At 42.2% G+C, this 24,050-nt stretch overlaps 3 protein-coding genes across 3 annotated transcripts in view; all 3 read right to left on the bottom strand.

The window, feature by feature from the left end:
• Positions 1 to 2,988: 2,988 nt before the first annotated feature.
• LOC311037910 (uncharacterized protein) overlaps positions 2,989 to 24,050 on the bottom strand; it is a gene marked incomplete at both ends in the record, with an annotated part of 58,639 nt that continues 37,577 nt past the window's right edge. Inside the window, 13 exons of the mRNA XM_084047206.1 lie at positions 2,989 to 3,138; positions 3,575 to 3,757; positions 4,610 to 4,690; positions 14,006 to 14,115; positions 14,758 to 14,923; positions 17,436 to 17,498; positions 17,898 to 17,951; positions 19,251 to 19,268; positions 19,979 to 20,032; positions 20,583 to 20,636; positions 21,277 to 21,330; positions 23,580 to 23,633; positions 23,761 to 23,814. Of these exons, the coding sequence (XP_083903332.1) occupies positions 2,989 to 3,138; positions 3,575 to 3,757; positions 4,610 to 4,690; positions 14,006 to 14,115; positions 14,758 to 14,923; positions 17,436 to 17,498; positions 17,898 to 17,951; positions 19,251 to 19,268; positions 19,979 to 20,032; positions 20,583 to 20,636; positions 21,277 to 21,330; positions 23,580 to 23,633; positions 23,761 to 23,814 (1,095 nt within the window). The remainder of the gene's footprint in view (positions 3,139 to 3,574; positions 3,758 to 4,609; positions 4,691 to 14,005; positions 14,116 to 14,757; positions 14,924 to 17,435; positions 17,499 to 17,897; positions 17,952 to 19,250; positions 19,269 to 19,978; positions 20,033 to 20,582; positions 20,637 to 21,276; positions 21,331 to 23,579; positions 23,634 to 23,760; positions 23,815 to 24,050) is intronic.
• LOC311037032 (cilia- and flagella-associated protein 298-like) lies at positions 5,850 to 6,722 on the bottom strand (the record flags this gene model as incomplete). Its single annotated transcript, XM_084046081.1, has 1 exon — positions 5,850 to 6,722. One exon carries the CDS (start codon positions 6,720 to 6,722, stop codon positions 5,850 to 5,852), a length of 873 nt encoding a protein of 290 aa, XP_083902207.1.
• On the bottom strand, positions 11,656 to 12,354 carry LOC311037033 (calcyclin-binding protein-like; the record flags this gene model as incomplete). The annotated part of the gene is made up of 1 exon (XM_084046082.1): positions 11,656 to 12,354. The coding sequence occupies one exon, from the start codon at positions 12,352 to 12,354 to the stop codon at positions 11,656 to 11,658; it is 699 nt and encodes a 232-aa protein (XP_083902208.1).

Here is a 24,050-nt window from a genome sequence, read left to right as displayed (position 1 = left end):
CAATGCAGTAACATAAACATGAGTTGGCACTGCCCCTCTCTCTCTCTCTCTCTCTGTGGTGGAAAAAGTACTCAAATATTTTACTTAAGTAAAAGTATCAATACTACAATGTTTTACTTAAGTAAATGTATTTAGTTACTTTCCACCACTGCTCGTGGTGGATGGGATGGTTGGCTAAGACTGTGATTGGCACAGCCACAACCAGCCTGTTTTACTAGGAAACTTTAACTTAAAAACAAAATTAAAACATTTGAGGTGTTCAATGTGGTAATAGAGACTTTATTCAGCGCTCCTTTGTTTGATTTGGATATTTCTTTACTTTGTGGCCCAACCTGACATCCAGTACTGACAGGTACTTGCGGGGACAGTCTGCATAATGAGTACTTTTACTTTTGGTTCTTTAAGTATTTTGATGCCAATATTGATGGGGAAATTCTGATGGGGAAATTCAAAAAAAGATTTGAGTACTTTTACTCAAGTGAATTTTGATTGCCGTACTTTTACTTGTAACAGTGTTTCTACATTGCAGCATTGTACTTTTACTTAAGTAAATAAGTTTAGTACTTTTCCCACCACTTGCAATAGAAAGAATACTCTATGATTACTTGTGTGGTCTCCCTTGTTGGTCTGGACTGTGGGCTGGTTCATGACAGTATGTAGGATCTCCTATATAACAGTGCACTGCCAGCAGCGGAAAACATTTGGCGGAGAAAGTGATTTGGTACGCATACATGTAAATGCAATGACCACGTTACACATTTTACTTCATAAGCAGTTCTTAGATTGAACTTTAGCCGAAACGGGGGTATAGGCAGCCATTACTCATTACTATGTATGCGTTTTATCCTTCCTCTTTGCCTGGCCTACTTGTTAACTAGTTGTACGAACTCTTGTTTTATTTTTGTATTGTTTTATTGGATCTTGTTTAGTCGATACACTTATTTGTTTTAGCTCGTGCTCATTTGATTTTGCCATTTTTGTCTCATCTGTTTAAGAAAGTAGGTAGCTGATATATTGCACTTTTACCTTAGCGCTAGGTATACTCTTGGTTGCTTGTTTTTGCAGGAAATGTACTTAAAACTTCTGGTGATTAGTAGTTTTCGTTCCCTACCTATGTTGAATACACTTATTGTAAGTCGCTTTGGATAAAAGCGTCTGCTAAATGACTGTAATGTAATGTAATATGTGTTTGGGACAGCAATTTGGGTATTTTTCACTGCAGGGCCAAAGAGGGGATTTTCAGTGCCAGCATTTCTTTTTATGCAGTACATTGCTTCTCAGCACTGTCACACTCTAGCCAAATTGACAAGTGATTTCTTTTAACAAAACGTGAAAAACAAACAAACAAAAAAAATGTATTTTTTGTGAGGGAAGAAAATAGCCCTTTTTTTTATCCCTGTAGTGGAAACCTGGCTGATAAAATGCCAGAAGAGACCATCAAGCTACTGAAAACAAACAAAAAACATGCCGTGTAGACAGCAGCATCAGTGCCCATGTGTATATTAAACCATACCTGAGACATGAAGGACATACAAGAAACTGTAAAAATGTATTTGAACAAATGTGACTTTTGCCTTAATGTTTGCCTACAAGTTACAACAGAAGACATGATTAGAATAACAGCCGTCAAGTAGCCTATGCATAAGGTGAAATGGCTGTCATGTAAAGTGGAATTAATTCAGGACTGCAGTGAAACTTAATCAGCACCAACAAAAAAACAACATGGTTCTCTTACAGTACCCTTACAGTAAGCAGTGGTCCTCAGAGGATGTTTACTGGTTTAGAGGGGTGTGGCCATTGGGAGAACAGAATACACAGTAAAATCCAGTTAACCCTGAGGATTTTACGGCGAGAATAATACAAATGGATCCGTCCGAAAAGGGTCAATCTTTACATTCACAGAGTAAAATGAACACTAATGATTTTACTCTGTACTGTAGCTGTGACCCTAAAAGGGAACACATTGTTGTTAGACTCGATTTGAAATGTACGACCTGACTTTTATAACCTACATGGCTATAACAGTAGCCTAGACAGCATTATAAACCACTGTGGTATGAAAAACAAATGGAAAAGAAACTGTTATATAAAAAAGGTAAGAAAAAACATACATTTGTTTTTTTTAAATTACTCAGTACAATTGAAAAAGGTCTCTGTAAACAACACTAATTGTCCATAAAAAAGGGCGCTTGTGGGAGACGTTTGGTGTCAAGTCAGTCGAGTGGAGAGATATGATCTCCACAATACGAGGAAATTTATAGCAATGCCCTCACAAAATGAGGACAGATTCCTTTTATCTCACGCCTGATTTATGCTCTGCCGCAAGACGACGTCGCGGGCTGAAAACAACCGATCTGTGAGCTCATAACCCGTCATGGATTCGACGGGTCGTGAGCTTAGAGATGAGCTATTTTCGGTCCGCGACGCCGTCAGGCGACCAAGTATAAATCGGGCTCAAGTCTCCAGTTTTATCTTTGAGGAGGCGGCTCCTGAACATATAGGCTCATATCGTCTCTGCCGGGCGGAAACCTCGTAAGTCCAAAAACACGTTACTTTTCAGGAATTCAAATTAAAAAATAGCAAAAGTAGCAGATCTACGAGCTCAAACCGCGTTTTCGAGCTTGTGGATCGGCTACTTTTGATGCTTTTGCGTGACGCTGTGCTGTGCTGTGTTGTGTGACGCTGTAGTCTGCTATTCAAAAATAGCAGATCTACAAGCTCGTAGCGCGGCACCGAGTGCCGCGCTACGAGCTTGTAGATCTGCTATTTTTGAAAAATCGTGATTTTTTTTTTTTTTTTATCTTTTTCAAAAATCTGTTAGGATTTAGAAAACATTTTAAAGAATCGCCTCAGGCCTCAATGGGTTAATTTACGAAAAAAAAACATAAAAAGTTTAAATATGGTGATAAGAGGTTTTCTGCCCCCCGCCCCCCGACATAAACGATATTCTGGATCCGTGCATGATGGCGCCACTCTCTCTCCACTCCTTTAGCTGAAACAGACGGGGCCGACGGTGAAGCCAAACTGGTGTGTGAAGTTCCCACCTCCCATCACCGCCACGTCTCTCACAGGAAGCAGTTGGAGATCCTCAAACTCAAACACGGACTCCCGGGGACCAGGAGGCGTGTCTTCTCCAGGCTGGCACATGTATAGGAAACAATGATTCAGATTGTGTTTAGATTTTAAATTAAATTGATCATTAATCCATTATAAGGTCCGGGAACGCATCTGTGTCATTTTAAGATTTATTTGGCCATTCAAAAATAGCAGAGATACAAGGTCATGTGAACTTGTAGATCTATTATTTTTTTAAAGAAATCGCTCAAATCTTGAATATATACTGTATATATTTGAAAAGAATTTCCACAAAAAAATATATATTTTTCAAAAAACTGTTAGGATTTAGAAGACATTTTGTAGAATGGGCCTCAAGTCTTAAAGGGTTAACAGTTACAAAAAAAAGGAGTTAACCACTTGAACCCCATAGCGTGCTTATTCTTTTATCTACAGTGACGGCACACCCTTATACAGTGGTTCTCAACCTTTTCTGGAACAAAACTAAACAAAACGTTACCACACAGTCTTTAAGCGCTCCCAAGTAACTTTGCTTCCTCGTATCGGCCAGGAATTTGACATCTCGGTCCGTCTGGCCCAGTTTGTGCCCCGGGTGGCAGGAGTAGGTCATCTTCTGGATGGCAGTCTTACTGTGAAGCCTCAGGAAACGCATCTGGACCACAGTGGCAGCTGGGTAGTCAAACTGAAACACAGTGGGGGTTTGGCCCGTTAATTAATACTGGATACTAAATTATTACCTACAGCGGTGGTTCTCAAACTGGGGTCTGGGGACCCCCAAGGGGTCCTTGAGGAGTCAGAGGTCTGTAACTCTGCGAGGGGACAAATGGAACCAAATGGACCCGTAAGGGTCCATTTGGTTCCATTTGTACCCTCACAGACAAAACAGGGAGCAAACACAGATGTCCTTGACAGACAAAATAAAGAAGGTACCTGTAATTTTGTATATGCTTTTAAAGGACAACTTTGTTTTTTTACAACCAAGGTTTATATTTCAACTTGTAATTAAAGTAAATAAAAGATGAGTGTTATTTTTTTTTTCATTTACTGTTTTCTATAGTTTTAGCAATTTTCGCGATATTTTTTTACAGTGGGCGGGGGCATTCTGTCCAGTGGCTAAATATGCCTTTTTTTACACAATAAAAAAGGTCCTGTGGTCTTTGATGGCCAGATGTGAGTTATTGGGGGCTAGATTATAAATAATAATAAAGAAAACACCAGGTTATTGTGTAAAAAAAAGACATATTTAGCCACCGGACAGAATGCCCCCGCCCACTGTAAAAAATATCGCGAAAATTGCTAAAACTATAGAAAGCAGTAAATTTAAAATGTTAACACTCATCTTTTATTTACTTTAATTACAATCTAAAACATAAACCTTGGTTGTAAAAAAAACAAAGTTGTAAAAAAACAAATGATTGACATGTCAATCACTGATTAATTTCCATAACAAAAACACTTTTTTTCTTTTATCATCATCTCTTATTCAGGTACATAATTCGGTCTACACGGACTCGCACTATAAGAGTTCACAGACCTGAAATCCCAGGTCTAGCTTGCTGAGCCACTCGAAAGAGCCCTCTGCAAAGGAATCCTCCATCCACGCTCTCATTGGCATCTGCAGACAGAAACACACATGCCAATTAGGGCCATATGAGACCATTGTATCCCCCAAAGGACACCAATACAGTGAAAGCAGCAGAGAACCCTTCTGATTAGCATGCAGCCCAAACCTGAGGCACAAATACATTATCCCCTACTTAGAAATGTATTCACTCCTGGGGCAGTGGTTCTTAACCAGTGGTCCGGGGACCACCAGTGGTCCTTGAGGGGGTTCCAGGGGGTCCCCAGCAAAAGGTCTTAATACATTCTCACCCCTTTATCCATATTGTAGACGTTGGCTATTCAAAAATTGCAGATTTACAAGCTCGCAGCGTGGCACGAAGTGACTGCTATTTTTGAATATTTTCGAAAAATCCTAAAAGTGTTCGAAGAATATTGTAGAATTTTAACACAAATCTTCTCTTCTGGGGGTCCCTGGCACAAACAAAAATTCAGATGGGGGTCCGCGACCAAATGTATATCAATTTAGGGGTCCGCGGCATGAAAAAAGGTTGAAAACCACTGCTCTGGGGTACCCCAGACCATTATTATGCACTATCCGAACAGAATCGGACATAGTTTTATTTAGTGTTAAATGTTCATCTGTTGTGTGAGGCAGTTGAGTAGCGAGAGAGAGAGAGGTGAGATTTTTGTTGATTTCTTTGCAGGGAACTGAAAGTAGAGACGCACATTTCTAGTTTGACATTGGTGATTATAGAGGCTGAAGCCGGACAAAGCGGTGTGCGGCACTTGTGTGTGCGGCACAAAGATTCCGGAAAATTCTGAGGTCAAGCAGAACCTTTTTTCATCAAAATGTCTTTCTCCAGTGGTCTCGGTGTGTGTGTGTGTGTGTGTGTGTGTGTGTGTGTGTGTGTGTGTGTGTGTGTGTGTGTGTGTGTGTGCGTGTGCGTGTGCGCGTGCGCACGTGCTTTTGCGTGTGTCTTCCAGGGTTGCCAGATCTGCTTATTATAATTTCCCCGCAAGATTTTATATGAAAATAGCCGATCTACAAGCTCACAACGCGTCGCATCGCGACGCGTTGTGAGCTTGTATTTTCAAATAGCTGCTGTGTATGTTAAAGTGCACATGTGGCACATATAGTCGCTTCTTTTGGTCTAGTTTTCCTAGACCTGGTTGCTTGTTTCTCTCACAGAATCTGGCAACATTGGCGTCTTCTATCTACCCCCCCATCTGATGTTGCCGAGGCCCTGGCACTGTCTTTTCAGAGCCTGTATGTCGGACCACTCAGACTCCAGATGGCTGTCGTCGTCCGCCTCCTCCAGTTTAGTCAGCTCCTGCCGTCTCCTGTAGTTGTGTAGAATCAATTCTTTCTTCTGCTCTTCCGTGACCACGGGCTCTCTAGCCGGCGCTCCTCGGCCACTCCTTTGGAGCTTGACGACGATCTTGGACTTCTCGTTTTTGCCAATGTAGTCCCGTAGCGTTTTCCCCCTCTGCATCTCCTTGCCGGCCCACCACAGCTGACACTCGTCCTCTGCGATCACCTGCAGGGAGGCCTGGCTCCCCGAAAGCTCCTCCCGGTTCTCAAACTCCATCCTGATTGGGTCGTGGGGAGGCAGCCCCGTGGGGTAAACGATCGTGACCGCACCTCTCAGCTGGTCCAAGGCTTCCTTCACTGTCTCCACGGTGACGTAAGCGTTGGCCAGCGCGTGGTTCTTTGAGACCAGTGCCTTTGCCGCTTCCACCGTTTTCAACAGCACCTCTCTCATCATCTCGTTTGGACCGCGTCCGTTCCTCTGCCCCGTCTCGTCCCTCCTCGGCACTGGACCTCCGCTGGGGACACACCTGTCCTGCCACTCGTCCCTCAGTTTCAGGTCCACAATCTGGTCGCGGGTCAAGCCCTGCATGTTGGGAGGGAGTGTGGCACCGTGGTCCGCCAGCTCCGGGATCTCTGAACATATCCTGTCCACTTTGAGCCTCCCGTTGTAAATGGATGTGATCTGCTGGATCAGGGTCTCCAGTGGGACATCCACCGTGGTGTTGAACAGAAATTGGCTTTCGTCCTCTCGTTTCAGATGCAATTGCACCATTTCGTAGTCAGCGGGCGGAACGTGGCGTATAAAGCCTCTGGTCCTCTTCCACTGAATAACAGAATAACTATGTATTATACTGCAGGATATTATAAAGCCTACATTTATATTCAACTTGTATTTGCAGCAGTGACGTCAGAGTTGGTTCCAACCTCGCATTGTTATTGGCTGAGGCATTGTCAATAGACATATACAACTCAGATACCATTGTGACACAGTAAAGGCCGCCAAGCTAGATATGTATGTTCCTTCCTTTAAAACAAAAAAAAACAAAAGAAACATAAGGTCGTACTATCCATCAGGGCCCTTAAATAGGCAATGTTCAAGATTTCCCATCGGCCCTTCGCCGCTGAATGTTGTTAAATAGTATATTTGGAGCTGAAGTACATACCTACATCAAACAAAGACATCCAAGGCACTAAAAGGCACTAGAAAGCAGATATTTAAAAACACACTTCCAGAAATGTGTTTTTAATCTTCCCTCCCACCTCTTTTCAGGAGTTCACGTTGTGACTTCAGGGGTTCACGTTGTGACTCCTTTATTGAGCACGTAAATGTTGCATCAATTTCTCAAGAAAACGAAAAGAATTGCCATGGCAACGTGCTCCCATAGCCAGGATTGTCAGCACGGTTGGTGACGTCACTCCATACCACAAATCATATTTATATAAGGCTTATCGGGTATATCGACCGGTGAGCCTTACACATATATAAACACTTATTTACGTACTGAAGATGTATGAAACCATGAATGGTGGCAGCTCAGCCACGGGTTCTCTCAACAGTGATAGAACCCTGGAGGAACTCCATAGAGATTTCAGGATCCTGAAAAGAGAGCGGCGAAAGCGACAAGTGCACCACACCCACGACCAGGGGGTCATTCGCAAACAACAACAGGAGATAGACATGCTGCACAGACAGCGGAATGATATCCAGCAAAGTCTTTTAGCGTCCGAGAACGACCAGGAGACGGAGCACAACCAGCGCCTTGGCCTCCTGCTGGAGATGGACGAAACGGTCGACGGCTTCGAGAGAGAGAAGCAGTGCCAGACGGAGCTGGAGAGGGACATCTCCAACATTTTGAGGACTCTAAAAAAGAAAGCCCGCACAAGCGACAACCAGAAGTCCCAGGCCGGGCTGACCGAGAAGGGCATACAGACCCTCGACGACAGGCTGGACGTGGCCCTGTCGTACTACAGCGAGCGGATGACCGAAAACCTCCACCTGAGGAACGAGCTGGACCTCTTGCGCAGGGAGCGCATCTGCTTCCACGAATTCTACCACCCGCTGGTCAAGGAGCTGCGGGAGATCCGCAAGGAGGTGATGGACGTGATCCACGTGACCAACGCCGCGTACGACGCCCGGGTGGAGGCCACGGTGGAGATGACCGCGAGGAGGGAGAGAGACGCCGGGGAGCTGGCCCGGCACGACGCCAAGAGGACGACGCTGGCGCTGGGCCTCGCGCGTCAGCAGCGCGTCGAGGCGTTCGCGACCACCAAGTGCAGGGAGAGGACCAGCCCGGACGTGGAGGAGCAGAGGTGGATCGACGCCGGGGGAGAGTCGATGGAGACGCTGCACGAGGTGTTTCAGAGAATCAAGGCGGTGACGGGGGAGTGCGACATGAATCTGGACAGGGTGGTCGGCAAGTACGTGCAGGGCGAGAGGGTCAACGCGGGCCTAGTCGACGACATAAAGGACGAACACGACCAGACCGAGAGACTGAGGAAGCACATAAAGGAGGTGGAGGAGGAGATGGAGCAGATGAGACTCGTCGATGTAAGAACGGAGCGACAACATTGGGCCAAGATGAGCGAGACGGAGGCCAGCCAGAAGGTGTTGGACGTCCAAATAATAGAGACCCTGCGCGTGCTAAACAGCACGAATGGCGTCATGGTAAAGATCGTGGCGCTGGTGTCCAGCATATTGAATAACATCGCAGAGTCGGAAATGAAACAGCTGAAAGAGGCCGACTCTGGAGGGATCGTGAACGACAACCTCCTTGAGTACCTGCTAATGGTGGAGTCGAAGACCAGCGATTTGCTGGACTGGCAATCCTCCTTCAAACCCAAAGGGGAGCAACCCAAAGAGGAGGAGCCCAAAGAGGAGGAGGAGGAGGAGGAGGAGGAGGAGGAGGGGGAGGAGGAGGAGGGAGAAGAGGAGGAGGAAGTGGATTCCTCTATTAATTAACAAGGGCCCACTTGAAAATATCAAAAGCGCACGGCTTGGCTCGATGGAGCCAACGTTGTATGCTTTAACCACTTAAACCCCACATGGTTGAGCGGAGTCCCTCAAGGCTCTATACTAGTGTCTTTTCTGTTATTGTGGGGAAGGCTTTCGCTGAAAAATAGCAGATCGACAAGCTCACAACGCGTCGCGCTGCGACGCGTTGTGAGCTTGTCGATCTGCTATTTTCTGCGAAGGATTAGATATTTGATATTCATTTAATCAGACACCCCCTTCCAGTGGTGGAAAGTAACCAAGTACAAGTAGCTGTACATAAGTACAATTTTGAAGTATGTTTTACATTCCTTGAGTATTTCCAATGTTCAGTACTTTTACTCCACTACATCTCAGAGGCAAATATTGTACTTTTACGCCCCTGCAAATATTTGAAAACTTTAGTTACTAGTTACTTTGTAGATTTTGATAATTATTACAAAACTTTCGCTTTTTGAAAATAGCCGGTCTACAAGCTTCAAAAACATGAAATGGGACATTCTGCACCATGAGCACTTTTACTTTTGGTATTTTAGTATATTTTGATGCTTATACTTTTGCTCAGGTACATTTTGGATAATGGACTTTTACTTTACAGAGTATATGTACGTTGTGGTATTGTGGTATATTATACAAAATGTTTATATTATTTCCATCACTGCCCCCTTCCTATATAAACCTATTGTAACTTCAAACTCCATTCTAACCATGTTAGACTAATTTAAAACACACGGTTCTGGTTCTGGTGACTGATATTGTCCTTCTAATGCATGAGGGGGCCATGTCTTTTCAATAACCCTTTTCATTTATTTATTAATTTGTTTATTTAATTTCCATTTTTTTCCCCTCATGAAGTAGCTAGTCACAATGGGTTTATATAGGAAGGGGGCATGTCTGATAAAATGAATATCATTATTATATCGTATTATATAAATACTATTATATAAATACTGAATCGAGCAAATTAAAAACTGTCTGGGGTGAAAATGGGGTTTAACCCATTAATACCTGGAACGCATCTGTGTCACTTTTAGATTTCTTTAGGCTATTCAAAAGCGCGGCACCGAGTGCCGCGCTACGAGCTTGTAGATCTGCTATTTTTGAAAAATCGTGAAAATTATTTTTCAAATATTTTTTTCCGAATTTCTTTTAGGATTTTGAAAGTGTTTAGAAGCGGCCTCAGGTTTTAATGGGTTAAAATGACCCAAAACATTTTGGAAAGTGAAAAAGGTTCCTATTTATCGGTCACACAGGCTGGGAATCGCTGTGATAAAGGAGGAAAAACATCTGCTCTCCTTTGGGCAAGAACAATGCTACAGAATCTATACAGGTAAAAAAGGTCAAACCACCGGACAGCAACCAGAGGCTCCAAGATAAGTAACTGACCCAACAGCAGAATATTGGTGGCCTGACAGCCTGAATGATCATTTCCTTTCACTCCATTATTCAGTCTGAAAGCCCTCTCAGTGCAGCCGCTCTCTGAGATGGGGGCGTGGCCAAAGGGGGACTCTTTGGCGATTGGTTCATCCTGGATTATCCCGATCGGGCCGCGCTGCCGGAAAACCCCGCCTTTCTACAGCGTCACCAGATCCCGAATGTGAGGCTAACGATTCAGGACCTGGAGCCAGGCTAGAATATTGGTGCTGTCGGGCAGAAACCTCTTATTTCCATTTTTATGTTTTTTTTTGTGTGTGTTTTTTGTAAATAAATGCTCTACTTGATCATACCACAGCGTCACACAAAATGATCAAAAATAGCAGATCTACAAGCTTGTAGATCTGCTACTTTTGTTATTTCTTGTATTTGAAAACGGACAACAGTTCTGGACGTGCGAGGTACGAGGCCGACGGCGGAGGTCCAACGTGACAATTCATTTTGCCGTTTTGACGTCACATTCTCGCCGCTCGATTTGCGTCTTTGCTTTGACTTTGTATTTAATCGCGTGTTTGAAAAACATCTTAACTTGATGTTGAGTGTTGTGAGCTTGTAGACCTGCTATTTTTGATTCAGGACATAAATCAAGCATTGCTTTTTTTATTATTATGATAGCAATTTTTTTAATATAGGATACACATCCGTACGCAGTATAACGCATTGATGGTGATTAGAATAAGCTGCCTGCCTTCACATGCAGTTGTCTCAATTGGTTTAGATTGATTGTACATGCAAAATATATTCATGATGATTCTATTGCCCTTGACTATGTTAACGTGCAGCAGTGAAACGTGTGCTGCGTGCTATTTGTAGGCTACTATGTAGGCTACTGTTTTGCCGGAAGTCTTGACCTTTTTTTATTCATCATACCGGGTGTCCAAAAAAAAAGAAGGGAAAAAAAAGAACCAAGGATGCATGAAGCCGGACAACCAGTCAGCTACCAGGTTGAGCTTCCCTGGCTGGTACTTGACAGTAAAGTTGTATGGCTGCAAGGCGAGGTACTACCCAGTGATCCGCGTAATATTCACGTCCTTCATCCTATGCAACCATTGGAGTGAAAACACGAGGGGCCCAGCATTGACATCCCCTGAGAATCCGCCGGTAATAGGGCCCCAAGTGGCCATATTGTGTCTTAGTCATTTCAAATATAGACTTGGGGTGTCCCGGTTTGCCCTGATGTTTCAACCTTTGCCATTGTCACACATTTCCGTAAAATGGTGACATGTCTGTCATTATCTTAACTTGACACGCGTTCAGAAGGGAGAGATGGGAACTGTGCATCTCAGAAATCCATCATGTTCTCTCCTCTGCGTTTCTTCTCCTGGGACTCTGCCATGGCCTTGTTAATGCTCCTCTTCATCTCGTCATCTCCCTCATTGTACATTTTATGTACGATATCCATGAGAGCCTTCCCGGGGTCCGCGTTGCTCTCATCCGTAGCAGGCTTAGCATCTTTCTTCTCCTTAGACCGCTTTTCCACCTGCGTTAGACAGTCCCACGTCTCCTTGACCGTCTGCTTCTTGCACATGACAATGGCCTTGTCGGTCTTTATCTTTGTAAAGCTGTCCTTAGGATCGATGGGGCACAGCAGATTCATAATTGTCAACTGGGGGGTCTTCCCCTCCAGACCCTTGACCAGCACAGAAAACGACCTCTCTGTAAAGTTAACCTCCACATTTTCAGAGGGCATCTCGTGCACGCCCTTCAACGGGAGGTAAATTTCAACATATTTGTCCGACTGGCCCCACGCATAGTTGGTGATCTTTACTGCGTATGCGGCTCTTGTGGTCGCGGTCGTTGGGTCGGCCTCCCTTCTGGCCTGTTGCTCCTTCTGTTGCCGCTTGGCTGCGATCTCCTTCTCGACCGTACTCTGCTCCTGTCTCAGCAGCTCCTGTGCTCTCGGCCTCTCCGCTTTCTCTAGCAGGGACCCCAGCTCCTGCAGGTCTGCCTCCAGCTGGTTGATCTGTTCGGCTAGGTCCATTGTGTAATATATTGTTAATGGCTTTATCTGTTAAATCGGTAAACCGTGTACGGAACGGTCGCTTAAACGGCAGTGTCGGGTCAAAGTCGAACCGCGCTGTTTTAAGACCAAATATTTGCCCAAATATGGAGCTCCACGTGTCGTCGATATGACGTCAGTGTGGCCCAAATATGGAGTTCCTCACGTCTCCAGGCTGGCTTTGCACAGGGAAACCACGCCATTATTAGACCTGTCTAATGAAATCACAACGTCACAATTATTTCTTACTTTTTCCTTGATTACAATGAAATGAATGTTTTGGTTTTATTGTGAAAATGGCAGATCTACAAGCTGACAATGTGTTCGAGACATTGTGAGCTTGTAGATCTGCAATTTCAACAATGTTGTGAGCTTGTAGATCTGCTATTTTGGCAATTGCTACACGCCAGCATTGTACAATGAAGTATAATACAGGGCTTAAGTGCCTAATCAGCCTAATCTATTTAGTTGATTATGAAAAGATACATTTAAATTATTTCATGTCAATCTGTTGATTTAAAAAAAAAGATTGACGATAATGGAATCCGTATTGAGCTTTTTTATTTTATTGGTTGCTTTGAAAAGCTTTTCTGTATCCTGCTATATGCATTTAATGCTGAAAACTGCTATGTAAAAACCCAATAAACAAAGTTTAAAAAAAAAAAAAAAAAAAAAAAGATTGACCTAAAGATACATGTCTTTGCAAACACTTTTAACAGTGGCGGACAAAGTACTCAACACCAGTACTTAAGTCAAAATATAGATACTCCTGGTAAAATATTACTAAACTATAGTGAAAGTTGCTCAGTCAAAATTGTACTTGAGTTAATGCTTTTAAAAATACTTAAAAATAACTGTAAGTATCCAAAAGTTAATCCTATCCGATTTTAGAATTGGCTTAAGGGAGGACCGGCCGGCCAGACTCTCCATATATGGGCATAAAATGAACAAGGACTGACAGATACATTCATATATGGGCATATCAGTCTGATCGGCCACTAGGCGGCCCAAACCTCTAGTGCTTTTAAAATTACTTAAAGGGATATTTCACTTTCAAACATGTTTGGGGTCATTTTTACATGTTAGATTCCGTCCTTGATTCTGGTGACTGATATTGTCCTTCTAATGCATGAGGGTGCCGTGTTTGTTCCCGCACTTCTTAGCTCGAGACCCAAAAGAGTATGAAAATACATTATGAATTATTTCAAAAAATAAAATAAAATCGCCGATCTACTTGTGAGCCTGTATATGTGCTACTTTCACAATTCCTTAAACGTTTATTTATTTATTTATTTTTTATGGATTTTGTATTTTATTTTATGATTATGAGGATTATTTTGATTTGGTTTTCTAGATTAGAATTTTTCCATTTTTAAAAATCTTTATTAACAAGACCCCTAGTGGTTGAAATCTGAATGGCCGGACTTCGCATGACGTGTCATGCGAGGTCCCTTCTATGCCCATATATGGACGAAAGGGGGACAAAAAACTGACATGCCCATGTATGGACGAAAGGGTTACAAAGCCTCATGTAGGCCGACCCTCTGGGTCTTGCAAAAATAGGACCTAAAGGCAACGTAATTAAAATTAAAATAAAAAAATAAAACAGTGGTTCATGTTGGTGCTCATGTACCTGGGACTCTCGAGGATGAAGGCAGGTTTGTTTTGAAGCTTCCGAAAAACTGCAGTAGGCCAGTAGAGCATCAGCTGGACTGCCCTGGTTGGGGTCGATGTAATACATGCCTGCAGAGAGCATATAAGCACAATATGAACTGTGATATTCATGGAGGAAGGCCTCAAATCCACAGCTATTCCCCTGAGGTGAAATTCAATACCACTCTAATGCATTAGATGATATAAAGAAACCTTACTGATATGAATGGAATGGACTTTACTGTGCAAAGCGCCATTGAAAACATTTCCAAGAAAGAAGCAGGCTTGAGGTGCGTCTGAGCGAGGCCAAAGCTGAGACACGATAACTTGCGGATCACGCGTTAGCCAGCACGCGCACGAGGGTGCAAAAACACCTCCCATGCTCCTCGTGAGAACGTTTTCCGTCCATTACAATGAAGGATACAGTGGAATCTGGGTTACGCAAAATGTATTTCCGTCGCAAACTTAACACCAAGCCTTCATTGCGGAGACTCATTTTATTTATTTTATTTTAAGCATTATGTGAACAGGGTTTTAGACTATAGGCCTATTACTCTGAGACTCTCAGAGTTAAATAAACACGGAGGACTTTACAGCGTCGATTGGGGTCCCGGAGATAAACAAATGGTATCACAATGGGGTTCCGTGGCTTTTAATGGTGACCGAAATAAAGGGGTTCGCCAGCAAAATCAGCAAATAGATATAAAATAGAACCGGTGGCTTCAGACGGACCGCTGGAATAGTTGGGGTGGCAGAACCACAGCTCCAGGCAGCTGGTGGCAGGATGCTCCTTGGTGCCATCGGGAGGATCCACCAGCAGCCTCAGGTCCTGCTCCAGAGACTCCAGCAGACTCTGGATCAGCGGGTAGTTCGGCCTATCTGACACATACATCAGGTCCTAGAGCAAAAAAAAACACACCCAGTGTGAAGAGAGTGGTGCCTTTACGTGTTTTTACTCATTTTAACATCTTTTACGTATTTTTACTCATTTTAAGTATTTTTACTCAGTTTAAGTATTTTTACTCAAAAGTGTGTGTGTGTGTGTGTGTGCGCGCGTGTGTGTGTTGCACTCCTGTTTGTGTGTAATTAGTGTAACTGGTTGCATCTTTGTGTTGCAATCAGCCCCAGCTGTTGAGTTCATGCTGAGGTCGCGCTCAAACATACATACAGACACGCACACACACGCACACACACACGGACACAGACAAAGTCACGTATAGGAGTGGTTGGCACCACTCAAAAACACACAAATGCCAGTGGTGGAAAAATGACTCAAAAGTCTTACATAAAAGTGTCAATACTGCAATGTAGAAGTACTCCCGTTACAAGTAAAAGTCCGGAATTCAAAATTGACACGAGTAAAAGTACAAAAGTATTGGTATCAAAATGTAGTTAAAGTACCGAAAGTAAAAGCACTACAATGTTTGAAAATAGCCGATCTACAAGCTCGAGCTTGTGGATCGGCTATTTTCAAATAGCCTAGGTATAAAATAGGGCTAAAGTGGTTAATGTATGTTTTATAGTGTAATATATGTATATCTGCAAAGTAACTAAAGTTTTCTAATAATTGTAGTGGAGTAAAAGTACAATATTTGCCTCTGAGATGTAGTGGAGTAGAAGTAAAAGTATAGACAATTGGAAATACTCCAGTAAAGTAAAAGTACCTCTAAATTGTACTTAAGTGCAGTACTTGAGTAAATGTATGTACTTAGTTACTTTACAACACTGTCCTAGAGCACAAATGCACGCACACATACACACACACACACACACACACACACACACACACTTTTAATCATCATACGGTAGAGTTACAATGAGCACGCCAATTAACCACTTCCTCCCTTGTGGTGGGCCTCTAGGTACACCAGAGGCCCAGAGGAACCAGTTGAATACAGGAGACTCCACGCCGCCGGTTCAGCAAAGTTCAGAGTCTTTATCAACCCAAAGCATCTGTCGCTTTAGATTTGAACCACTTTAACCATTATCTTATACTTTGGCTTCAAAAATAGGAGATATACAAGCTTGTAGATCTGCTATTTTTTTTGAAAAATCAAGAAAATGTGTTGAATATGTATTTTTTTAAAGCAAATATTTGTAACTCAAATCTTTGCTTCCGGGGGATTCTACAAATAAAAATGCTACTAAATCCTAACAGTTTTTTGAAAAAACGTATGTTGCTATATCAGTGGTTCTCAAGCTTTTTCATGTCAAGGACCGCCAAAATGATATGCATTTGGCCACGGACCCCCATCTCAAAATATGTTGTTCCAGGGACCCCCCAGAAGCAAAGATTTTAGTAAAATATTTTCGCTTTAAAAAAAAATATATATATATATATATATATATTCAAAGATTTGCACAAAATGTTCACGATTTGTCAAAAATAGCAGATCTACAAGCTCATTGCCGCGCCATGAGCTTGCATATCTGCTATTTTTGACTAGCCAAAGTATAAAACAACGGTTAAAGTGGTTACACATACGCGTTCCCCGGTTTTCATGGGTTTGTTTGCGGAGATGACAGCATGCAGAAGATTGCAAGAGAGCTGTCTGTCACCCACTAGTCTGCCTGTTATATACGGTTTGTTCCAAACCTGTCAACGAATGAACATCTGCTTTTAATCCATCATTTCTGACATTCAATTCATCACAATTGATCATTTATGACTACATAACCGGGATGTCCTTTCATTTTTTGCATTTTTAGGGCATCTTGACCTAGTGTGTCAGTCACTCTTGATTAAAAATGGAGGTTTGTCATAGGACTTCGAGCGCGGGGGGGAAGGGTGCAGAGGCTTGATGAAAAATAAATATGGACTGTCTGGGGCTGAGAGCTGACTGAGTCTGGAGAAAGCACTATTTTACACTTTGGCTATTCAAAAATAGCAGATATACAAGCTCATAGCGCGGCACCGAGTGCCGCGCTACGAACTTGTAGATCTGCTATTTTTGAAAAATTGAGAAAATGTGTGCTAATCTGTGAATATATATATATTTTTAAAGCGAACATTTGTAACTCCAATCTTTGCTTCTGGGGGTCCGTGGAACACAATATTTTGAGATGGGGGGTCCGCGGCCAAATACATATACATTTTGATATGATAAAGTTTGAGAACCACCGATATAGAAACATAGGTTTTTCCCAAAAAAATTGAGGATTTTGAAGACATTTTGTAGAATCGGCCTCAGGTCTTAATGGGTTAATAGACTCTCAACGAGGTAATACGAATACATGGCAATACGAATACATGACTCATTATGTAATCTTGCTGTGTTCCTATGTAATCTAATGTGTAGTGTAACTTAAATGTGTGTAGCTTGTTGTTATCGCTCGTATTTCCCCACAACACCCTATTAAATAAAATAAAAAAATACTAATACTAATATCTCAACAATGCGTCACGTTACCTTGAGCTGAGTCAGCGTGATGTTCAGCGATGGCCCTGGGAGCCCGGCCGTCCCTGGTGGTCCCTGAAACCCATGAAGTTCGGTCAAATTGCAACTGCGCAAAAATGTAGGCCCTACTACATAAGCACTTTAAAAGGGATAGTTCACCCCCAAAAACACTTTTTTTCCTATCGATTAGTCACCCCATAAGCCAATGTTTTGATGACCGGCAGCGGTTCGGGTATAGGAGACACAAATAGTCTCCTTTATATGTCTCCTACCGGAACCGCTGCCTGGCTGGTCATCAAATTATTGGCTTAGGAATGCGAAAACAAACAAAACAATATCCATGAATTCAAGTCTCCATGGGGTGACTAATCGATAGGAAAAAAAGTATTTTTTGGGGTGAACTGTCCCTTTAACTCTGGTGTCCTATTTTGGGCGCGCGCGCGCACACACACACACACACACACACCAACCCACCGGTAAGCCCCTCCTCCCGTGTTGGCCAGGTAAACCTGGGAAGCCTTTCAGACCCTATAAGGGGAAGACAGTACAGTATTCTATAAGTGTGTGGTTGGTATACACAGCTCTGAAAAATGTTATGTAGCGCCTTTATCCAAAGCGCTATTACAATGTGAATCACATTCACCCGGCAGAGGCAACCATGCAAGATGCCAACAGGGTTGCCAGACCTGCTTATTATAATTTCCCCGCAAGATTTTATTTGAAAATAGCAGATCTACAAGCTCACAACGCGTCGCATCGCGACGCGTTGTGAGCTTGTAGATCTGCTATTTTCAAATAGCTGATGTATATGTTAAAGTGCTCATGTGGGCCCATAGCCGCTTCTTTTGGGCTGGTTTTCCTAGACCCGGTTGCTTGTTTCTCTCACAGAATCTGGCAACGCTGGATGCAAACCTGCTCGTCAAGAGCAACTAGTTAGGGGTTCAGTGTCTTGCTCAAGGACACTTCAACATAAAGCCAGGAGGCGTCCGTGTTCCGAACCGGGAACCTTCTGATTCAAAAGCGGCTCCTCTACCTCCTGAGCCCAGTGCTGCTGCCCCCCCCCCCCCCACCACTGTGCTACAGTTATTTAACCCATTCAATCCGGGGACGCATCTGTGTCATTTTGGCTATTAAAAAATAGCAGATATACAAGTTCATAGCGTGGCACCGAGTGCCGCGCTATGATTTTTTTTTTTTTTAAATGTGTGCAAATCCTTGAATATATATATACAGTACAGTTCTTACTCAAATCTTTGCTTCTGCATGGGGGTACCTGGAACAAAATATTTTGAGATGGGGGTCCTTGATAGCAAAAAAATGTTTGAGAACACTGATATTATATCAACATAAGTTCTTTTTTTTTTAACTGTTAGGATTTAGAAGACATTTGTAGAATCCCCAGAAGCAAAGATTTGAGTAAAAAATGTTCACTTAAAAAAAAATATATATATATTCAAAGATTTGCACACATTTTCACAATTTTTCAAAAAAAATTGCAGATCTACTTGTATATCTGCTATTTTTGAATAGCCAAATAAACCTAAAAACGACACAGATGGGTTCTCGGTCTTAACGGATTAAGCAATTCACTGATGTGTAAATACGTCAATGTACACTTTTACAAAAGCCAGTTATGCTCTGACAGTGAGCCTATACAGTATCTCCAAAGTACATCCAGTTTATAATGACTTTTGCAGTCAACAAATAATACAGAGCAATACTAACACACACATCTCCGTAGCGTGTTCTCATGTCATAAGATGAACATAAGCATCAGTGAGTCTGAAGCACAGGGAATGAGCTTAAGGATATTACAGTAAATCATACCTTTAATCCAAATAAACCCTGCAAGAGATGAGAGAACAACAGATGAATAAAAAAACGTTCTTACTACTACAGCACTGCATATTTACCGTACATATTGTAACTGTCCGTCAGAAACTTTGTATCTCCATATATAATTATTTCATATTTTTTCACAATCGAATCCAATACTTCATCATCCAAGAGTGTCGGGATTCAAATACAAAATGAAAAAAATATCTAAAAAATGGCAAAAGTAGCAGATCTACACGCTCAAAACGCGTCGCGCCACGTTTTGAGCTTGCAGATCTGCAACTTTAGATGTTTTTGTGTGATGCTGTAGCATGATCAAGTAGTGCATTACTTTACATGAAAATAGCAGATCTACAAGCTCACAACGTGCCACGATGCGACGTGTTGTAAGCTTGTAGATCGGCTATTTTCACTATTTTAAAATGTTTTAAAAACAATAAAAAGGAGTGGTTTTGGATGAGGCAACGATATCCACAACGGTCCACCCTGAAATGTGTTGAACTGCTTTAACAGCAAAGGCAGCCTTTTAGTGCTCCCATCTACTGAAGTAAGTACCCATTAGCCACGGTGTCAGAGTTTGAAGAGCCCAGGGAACGGCTGTTTCCAAAGAGATGATGGACTGAACGCAGTCATAATCCATTGCTAAATTGAAAATGCTACGACAGAATGGCAATTGAACTCCAAAGGATATCATTTATTTTGAAAGAAAACTGACTTACAGGTAGGCCTGGCATTCCTGCTGAACCCCTTGGTCCGGAAGGACCAATATGGCCCTAAATAAAACAAATTAAATGTTCAGTTATGAGACAGAGGACCATGCTCAATAAGAAAAATGCCCACAGCAAAACTATTCAAATACAGCCAGTGGCAGAAAAAGTCCTCAAATGTTTTACTTAAGTAAAAGTATCAATACTGCAATGTAGAAGTTACTCTGTTACAAGTAAAAGTCCGGAATTAAAGAGTAAAGGTACAAAAGTATTGGCATCAAAATGTACTTAAAGTACCAAAAGTAAAAGTAATAAAACGTTTGAAAATAGCAGATCTACAAGCTCACAACGCGTCGCAAAGCGACGCGTTGTTATTTGAAAACTAAAGTTTTCAAATAATTGCAGTGGAGTAAAAGTACAATACTGTATTTGCCTCTGAGATGTAGTGGAGTAGAAGTAAAAGTATTGGAAATGGGAAATCCTGAAGTAAAGTACAAATACCTCAAAATTGTACTTAAGTACAGTACACCACTGAATACAGCCCATATCCAAGTTGCTCGTTGAAAACCCAGTAATGCAACACATTATGATTGAGACTTGAAAGTCAAAAGTATACCTGTTCTCCTTTAAGGGCATTGACTCCTGGCATTCCGACAAGGCCCTGAATACCCTGCACAAGATACAGTATGATTAGAATAACACTGCACGGTGGAACACACTGTAAGATACTGCATCTTAAAAAGTAGTCGTACTCTCTCTCCCTCTTATTCAGAACCTTAATATGGAGGATCTGACTGCTAGCCACATCAATGATATACATTTACCTTTAAACACTTAACCCATTGAGACCTGAAGCCGATTCTACATGTCTCCTAAATCCCAACAGTTTTCTGAAAAACGTATGTTTCTATATCAGCGGTGTTCAATCTTTTTCATGTCAAGGACCCCCAAAATTATATGTATTTGGCCGCGGACCCCCATCAAAATATCTTGTTCCAGGGACCCCCCAGATGCAAAGATTTGAGTTAAAAATGTTCGCTTTAAAAATATATTTATTCAAAGATTTGCACACATTTTCACAAATGTTCAAAAATAGCAGATCTACAAGCTCATAGCGCGGCACTCGGTGCCGCGCTATGAGCTTGTATATCTGCTATTTTTGAATAGCCCAAAGTGTAAATAATGCTTTTTAGCTCAAATCTAAAAATGACACAGTTCCAGGTCGACATTCACCAAAAAAAGCAGATCTACAAGCTCACAACATGTGGTGTTATAGATGGTCATGAATCATAATCCCTGCCACTACATACCTTTAAGCCAGCACCTCCCGGTGGTCCCTGCAGCCCTACTTCCCCTTTTTGTCCCTGAAGGTACAAAGAGCATAAAAAAAGTAAGTAAGACCAATTTTTAACCCAAAACTTTCAGGTTTCTTTTTTTTTTTAAATAATGGTATTTTATCGACAGGTAAGTGTCAATGTACATGGCACGCTCTACAACGAGGTGTCAATGTTTTTTTTGTTTTTTTTTTCCTCACATGACGAAACATACACATATTACAGATAACATACAAACCAGCCTGATCGCCAGAGAATTAGTATACATTGCACGGATTTGTGCACGTCATTCCGTGCATAGTCGCCTAGAAACCCCCAAATTCCGTGCATATGTACGGGGAGTCCCACGGTGGGCGTAACCAGTCGCAACCTCGGAAAAACCAGGAAGTAGAGCAGTCCCCACAACCAAATTTACGATTCTGTGCCTATCGGTACGTAACTCAAACGCCGCTGAGTAGGCTCAAGGGAATGTCGCAATGTTCAGGACGGCAACTCGCTCGCTTTAGCTCGCTCGGTGGTCCTTCACACGGCGACAATTCCCTTGAGACTGCGCGGCTCCGAAATGGTTTAGTCACAATGGGGGAGATGCGAGGCGGCTATGCACGGAATTTGTGGTTTTCCAGTAGTCTATGCACGGATTTTGAGAAACATTGAAAAACGTTCAATGAGAACGTTTCCTCTGGCGATCGGGTTGCACAAACATAACAAAGAACAAAAACAAGAAAAACAAAAGCAACCTAATATCGTACATTAACAGAGAGAGAGGAGAAAAAAAAGATACATCTAAAACAGAGGTTTTGTGGAGTTCAGTTACTCCATACTGTATGACCTGGCCTCTTAACTGTTTTACATAGACGTAGAGCCCCCAGCCACCCCGGTGCCCCCCTTCAAAGGGAAAGTATATGTGAGAAGGATGAGAGGACATTTGCAAAAGAGGGTGGGAACTTGTGATAGGTTGTTCTAGTGGACCAGGTTCAGATTGAGTCTAAAATGGTTAAAGTGAGTAATGAGTGGCTGCCAGTACTTAAATAAATGTGTTGTTGAACCCCTGAGGTTTCTGTCAAAAGTGAATCAGTTAAACACTGATGGAATCTAGTGGGGTCCTGCTTGGTTGAAGGGTGAACGCTTAAGCTCTTCACACACCGGAACCGTGATGAATAAATGATCGAAACAGAGTCTGCACATATTTTACATCAGGCTATTAATATAGTCGATGCCTCGTTCATTACAGGCTTATGCCTTTATTTGCAATTACTCGTTCCGAATAAAAGCTGTGTTATCAGCGCGTAATATTCACGTTCTGTGTGGATGTAGTCGTGAGTCGTGACAGAAACAAAAATGTATAAAGAATATAATTCAGAGCGAAATTAATCACATGGAAAAAATGCCTCAGGTGTGAAAGCATGCACCTTTAGGTCGTCTCAATTTATCGATAAACTCATTTTTTTCTCCTCTGTTTCTTATTTTGGTGCATATCTGCCTTTATTTGGATAATACAGTGAAGAGTGACAGGAAACAGGGAGAGAGACGGGAAGTGACAGAAAGCAAAGGCTTGGGAATCGAACCCGCGACTCCCAGTCAGGCTACATTAGAGCCTATGGACCCTATTTTTGCTGCTGCCTTACCCATTATCCTTAAACTTCTATGCCATTTTTTACTATTTTTAAAAACATTTTCTAATAGTTCAACACGCCGATCTACACCGACATGTTGTGAGCTTTTAGATTGGCTATTTGAACCATTTGAAAATGTTTTTAAAAATAGTAAAACATGGCAACGAAGTTTAGGGATAATGTGTAAGGAAGGCACTAGCGAAAATAGAACTAGGCCAGTGGTTTTCAACCCTTTTCATATCAAGGTCCGTTATTTATTGAGCATTTGAGCCACAGACCACCATTTGATGAGTTTTAGCCTCTCAGACCCAAGACTTCAAATATTTTGTAATCATTGGATGAGATTTTGTCCACAATTCCATGTTGTATTGATGTGGTACCAATAGGAGAGATATAACAGGAAAACGTCTTTAACAAGTCTTTAATGAAGTAATGCAGATGTTTAACAATAGCTCTTGAGAGCGTGAAATGAAACCAAATGGACCCGTAAGGGTCCATTTGGTTTCATTTCACGCTCTCAAGAGTTAAAGATCTATAAGGGTTCATTTGGTTAGCAACTCTACATAATTTAGATGGGGACCACCTGGAACCCCCTCAAGGACCACTGGTGGTCCCCGGACCACTGGTTGAGGCCAACAAAGTTGTTTGAACTCCTTCTCGTCTCACCTCGCTTCCTTTTACACCCTGGTCCCCCGGCTCTCCACGCAAGCCAGGGATTCCCTTGTTTGAAAAAAAAAAGAGAGAGACTGTTGTCAATTTTGGATAAACTGATATCAGAGCATTTTCACAATGTAATGAATTGTTGTTTGTATAAAAATGTTTAGAAAAATGAACACAATAGACTTACAATGAGCCCCGACCAACCAAGAGGACCTTGCAACCCTGGGTCTCCCTTGTCTCCCTGTTGGCGAGGAACGTTTATTTTTGTGTAGCATATTTAATACACAAAAAGGGGAATTCAAAGTGCTTTACATGAGGCATAAAACAACATTAAAGGCAACAAAAAGATTGAATAAAACAGAGAAGAAACAAAACTGTATGGTCAGGGTGTAACTATGGTTTCTCAACCTTTTCTGGATCACGCAGGGCCTACTTGAAAATCTTGAAAGCACTCGCGGGCCACACATCTGACCACTT

Source organism: Gymnoscopelus microlampas, assembly GCF_963454915.1.
Source record: "Gymnoscopelus microlampas genome assembly, chromosome: 21".
NCBI classification, from domain to species: Eukaryota; Metazoa; Chordata; class Actinopteri; order Myctophiformes; family Myctophidae; genus Gymnoscopelus; species Gymnoscopelus microlampas.
This window is presented reverse-complemented; position numbering and strand designations above follow the sequence as displayed.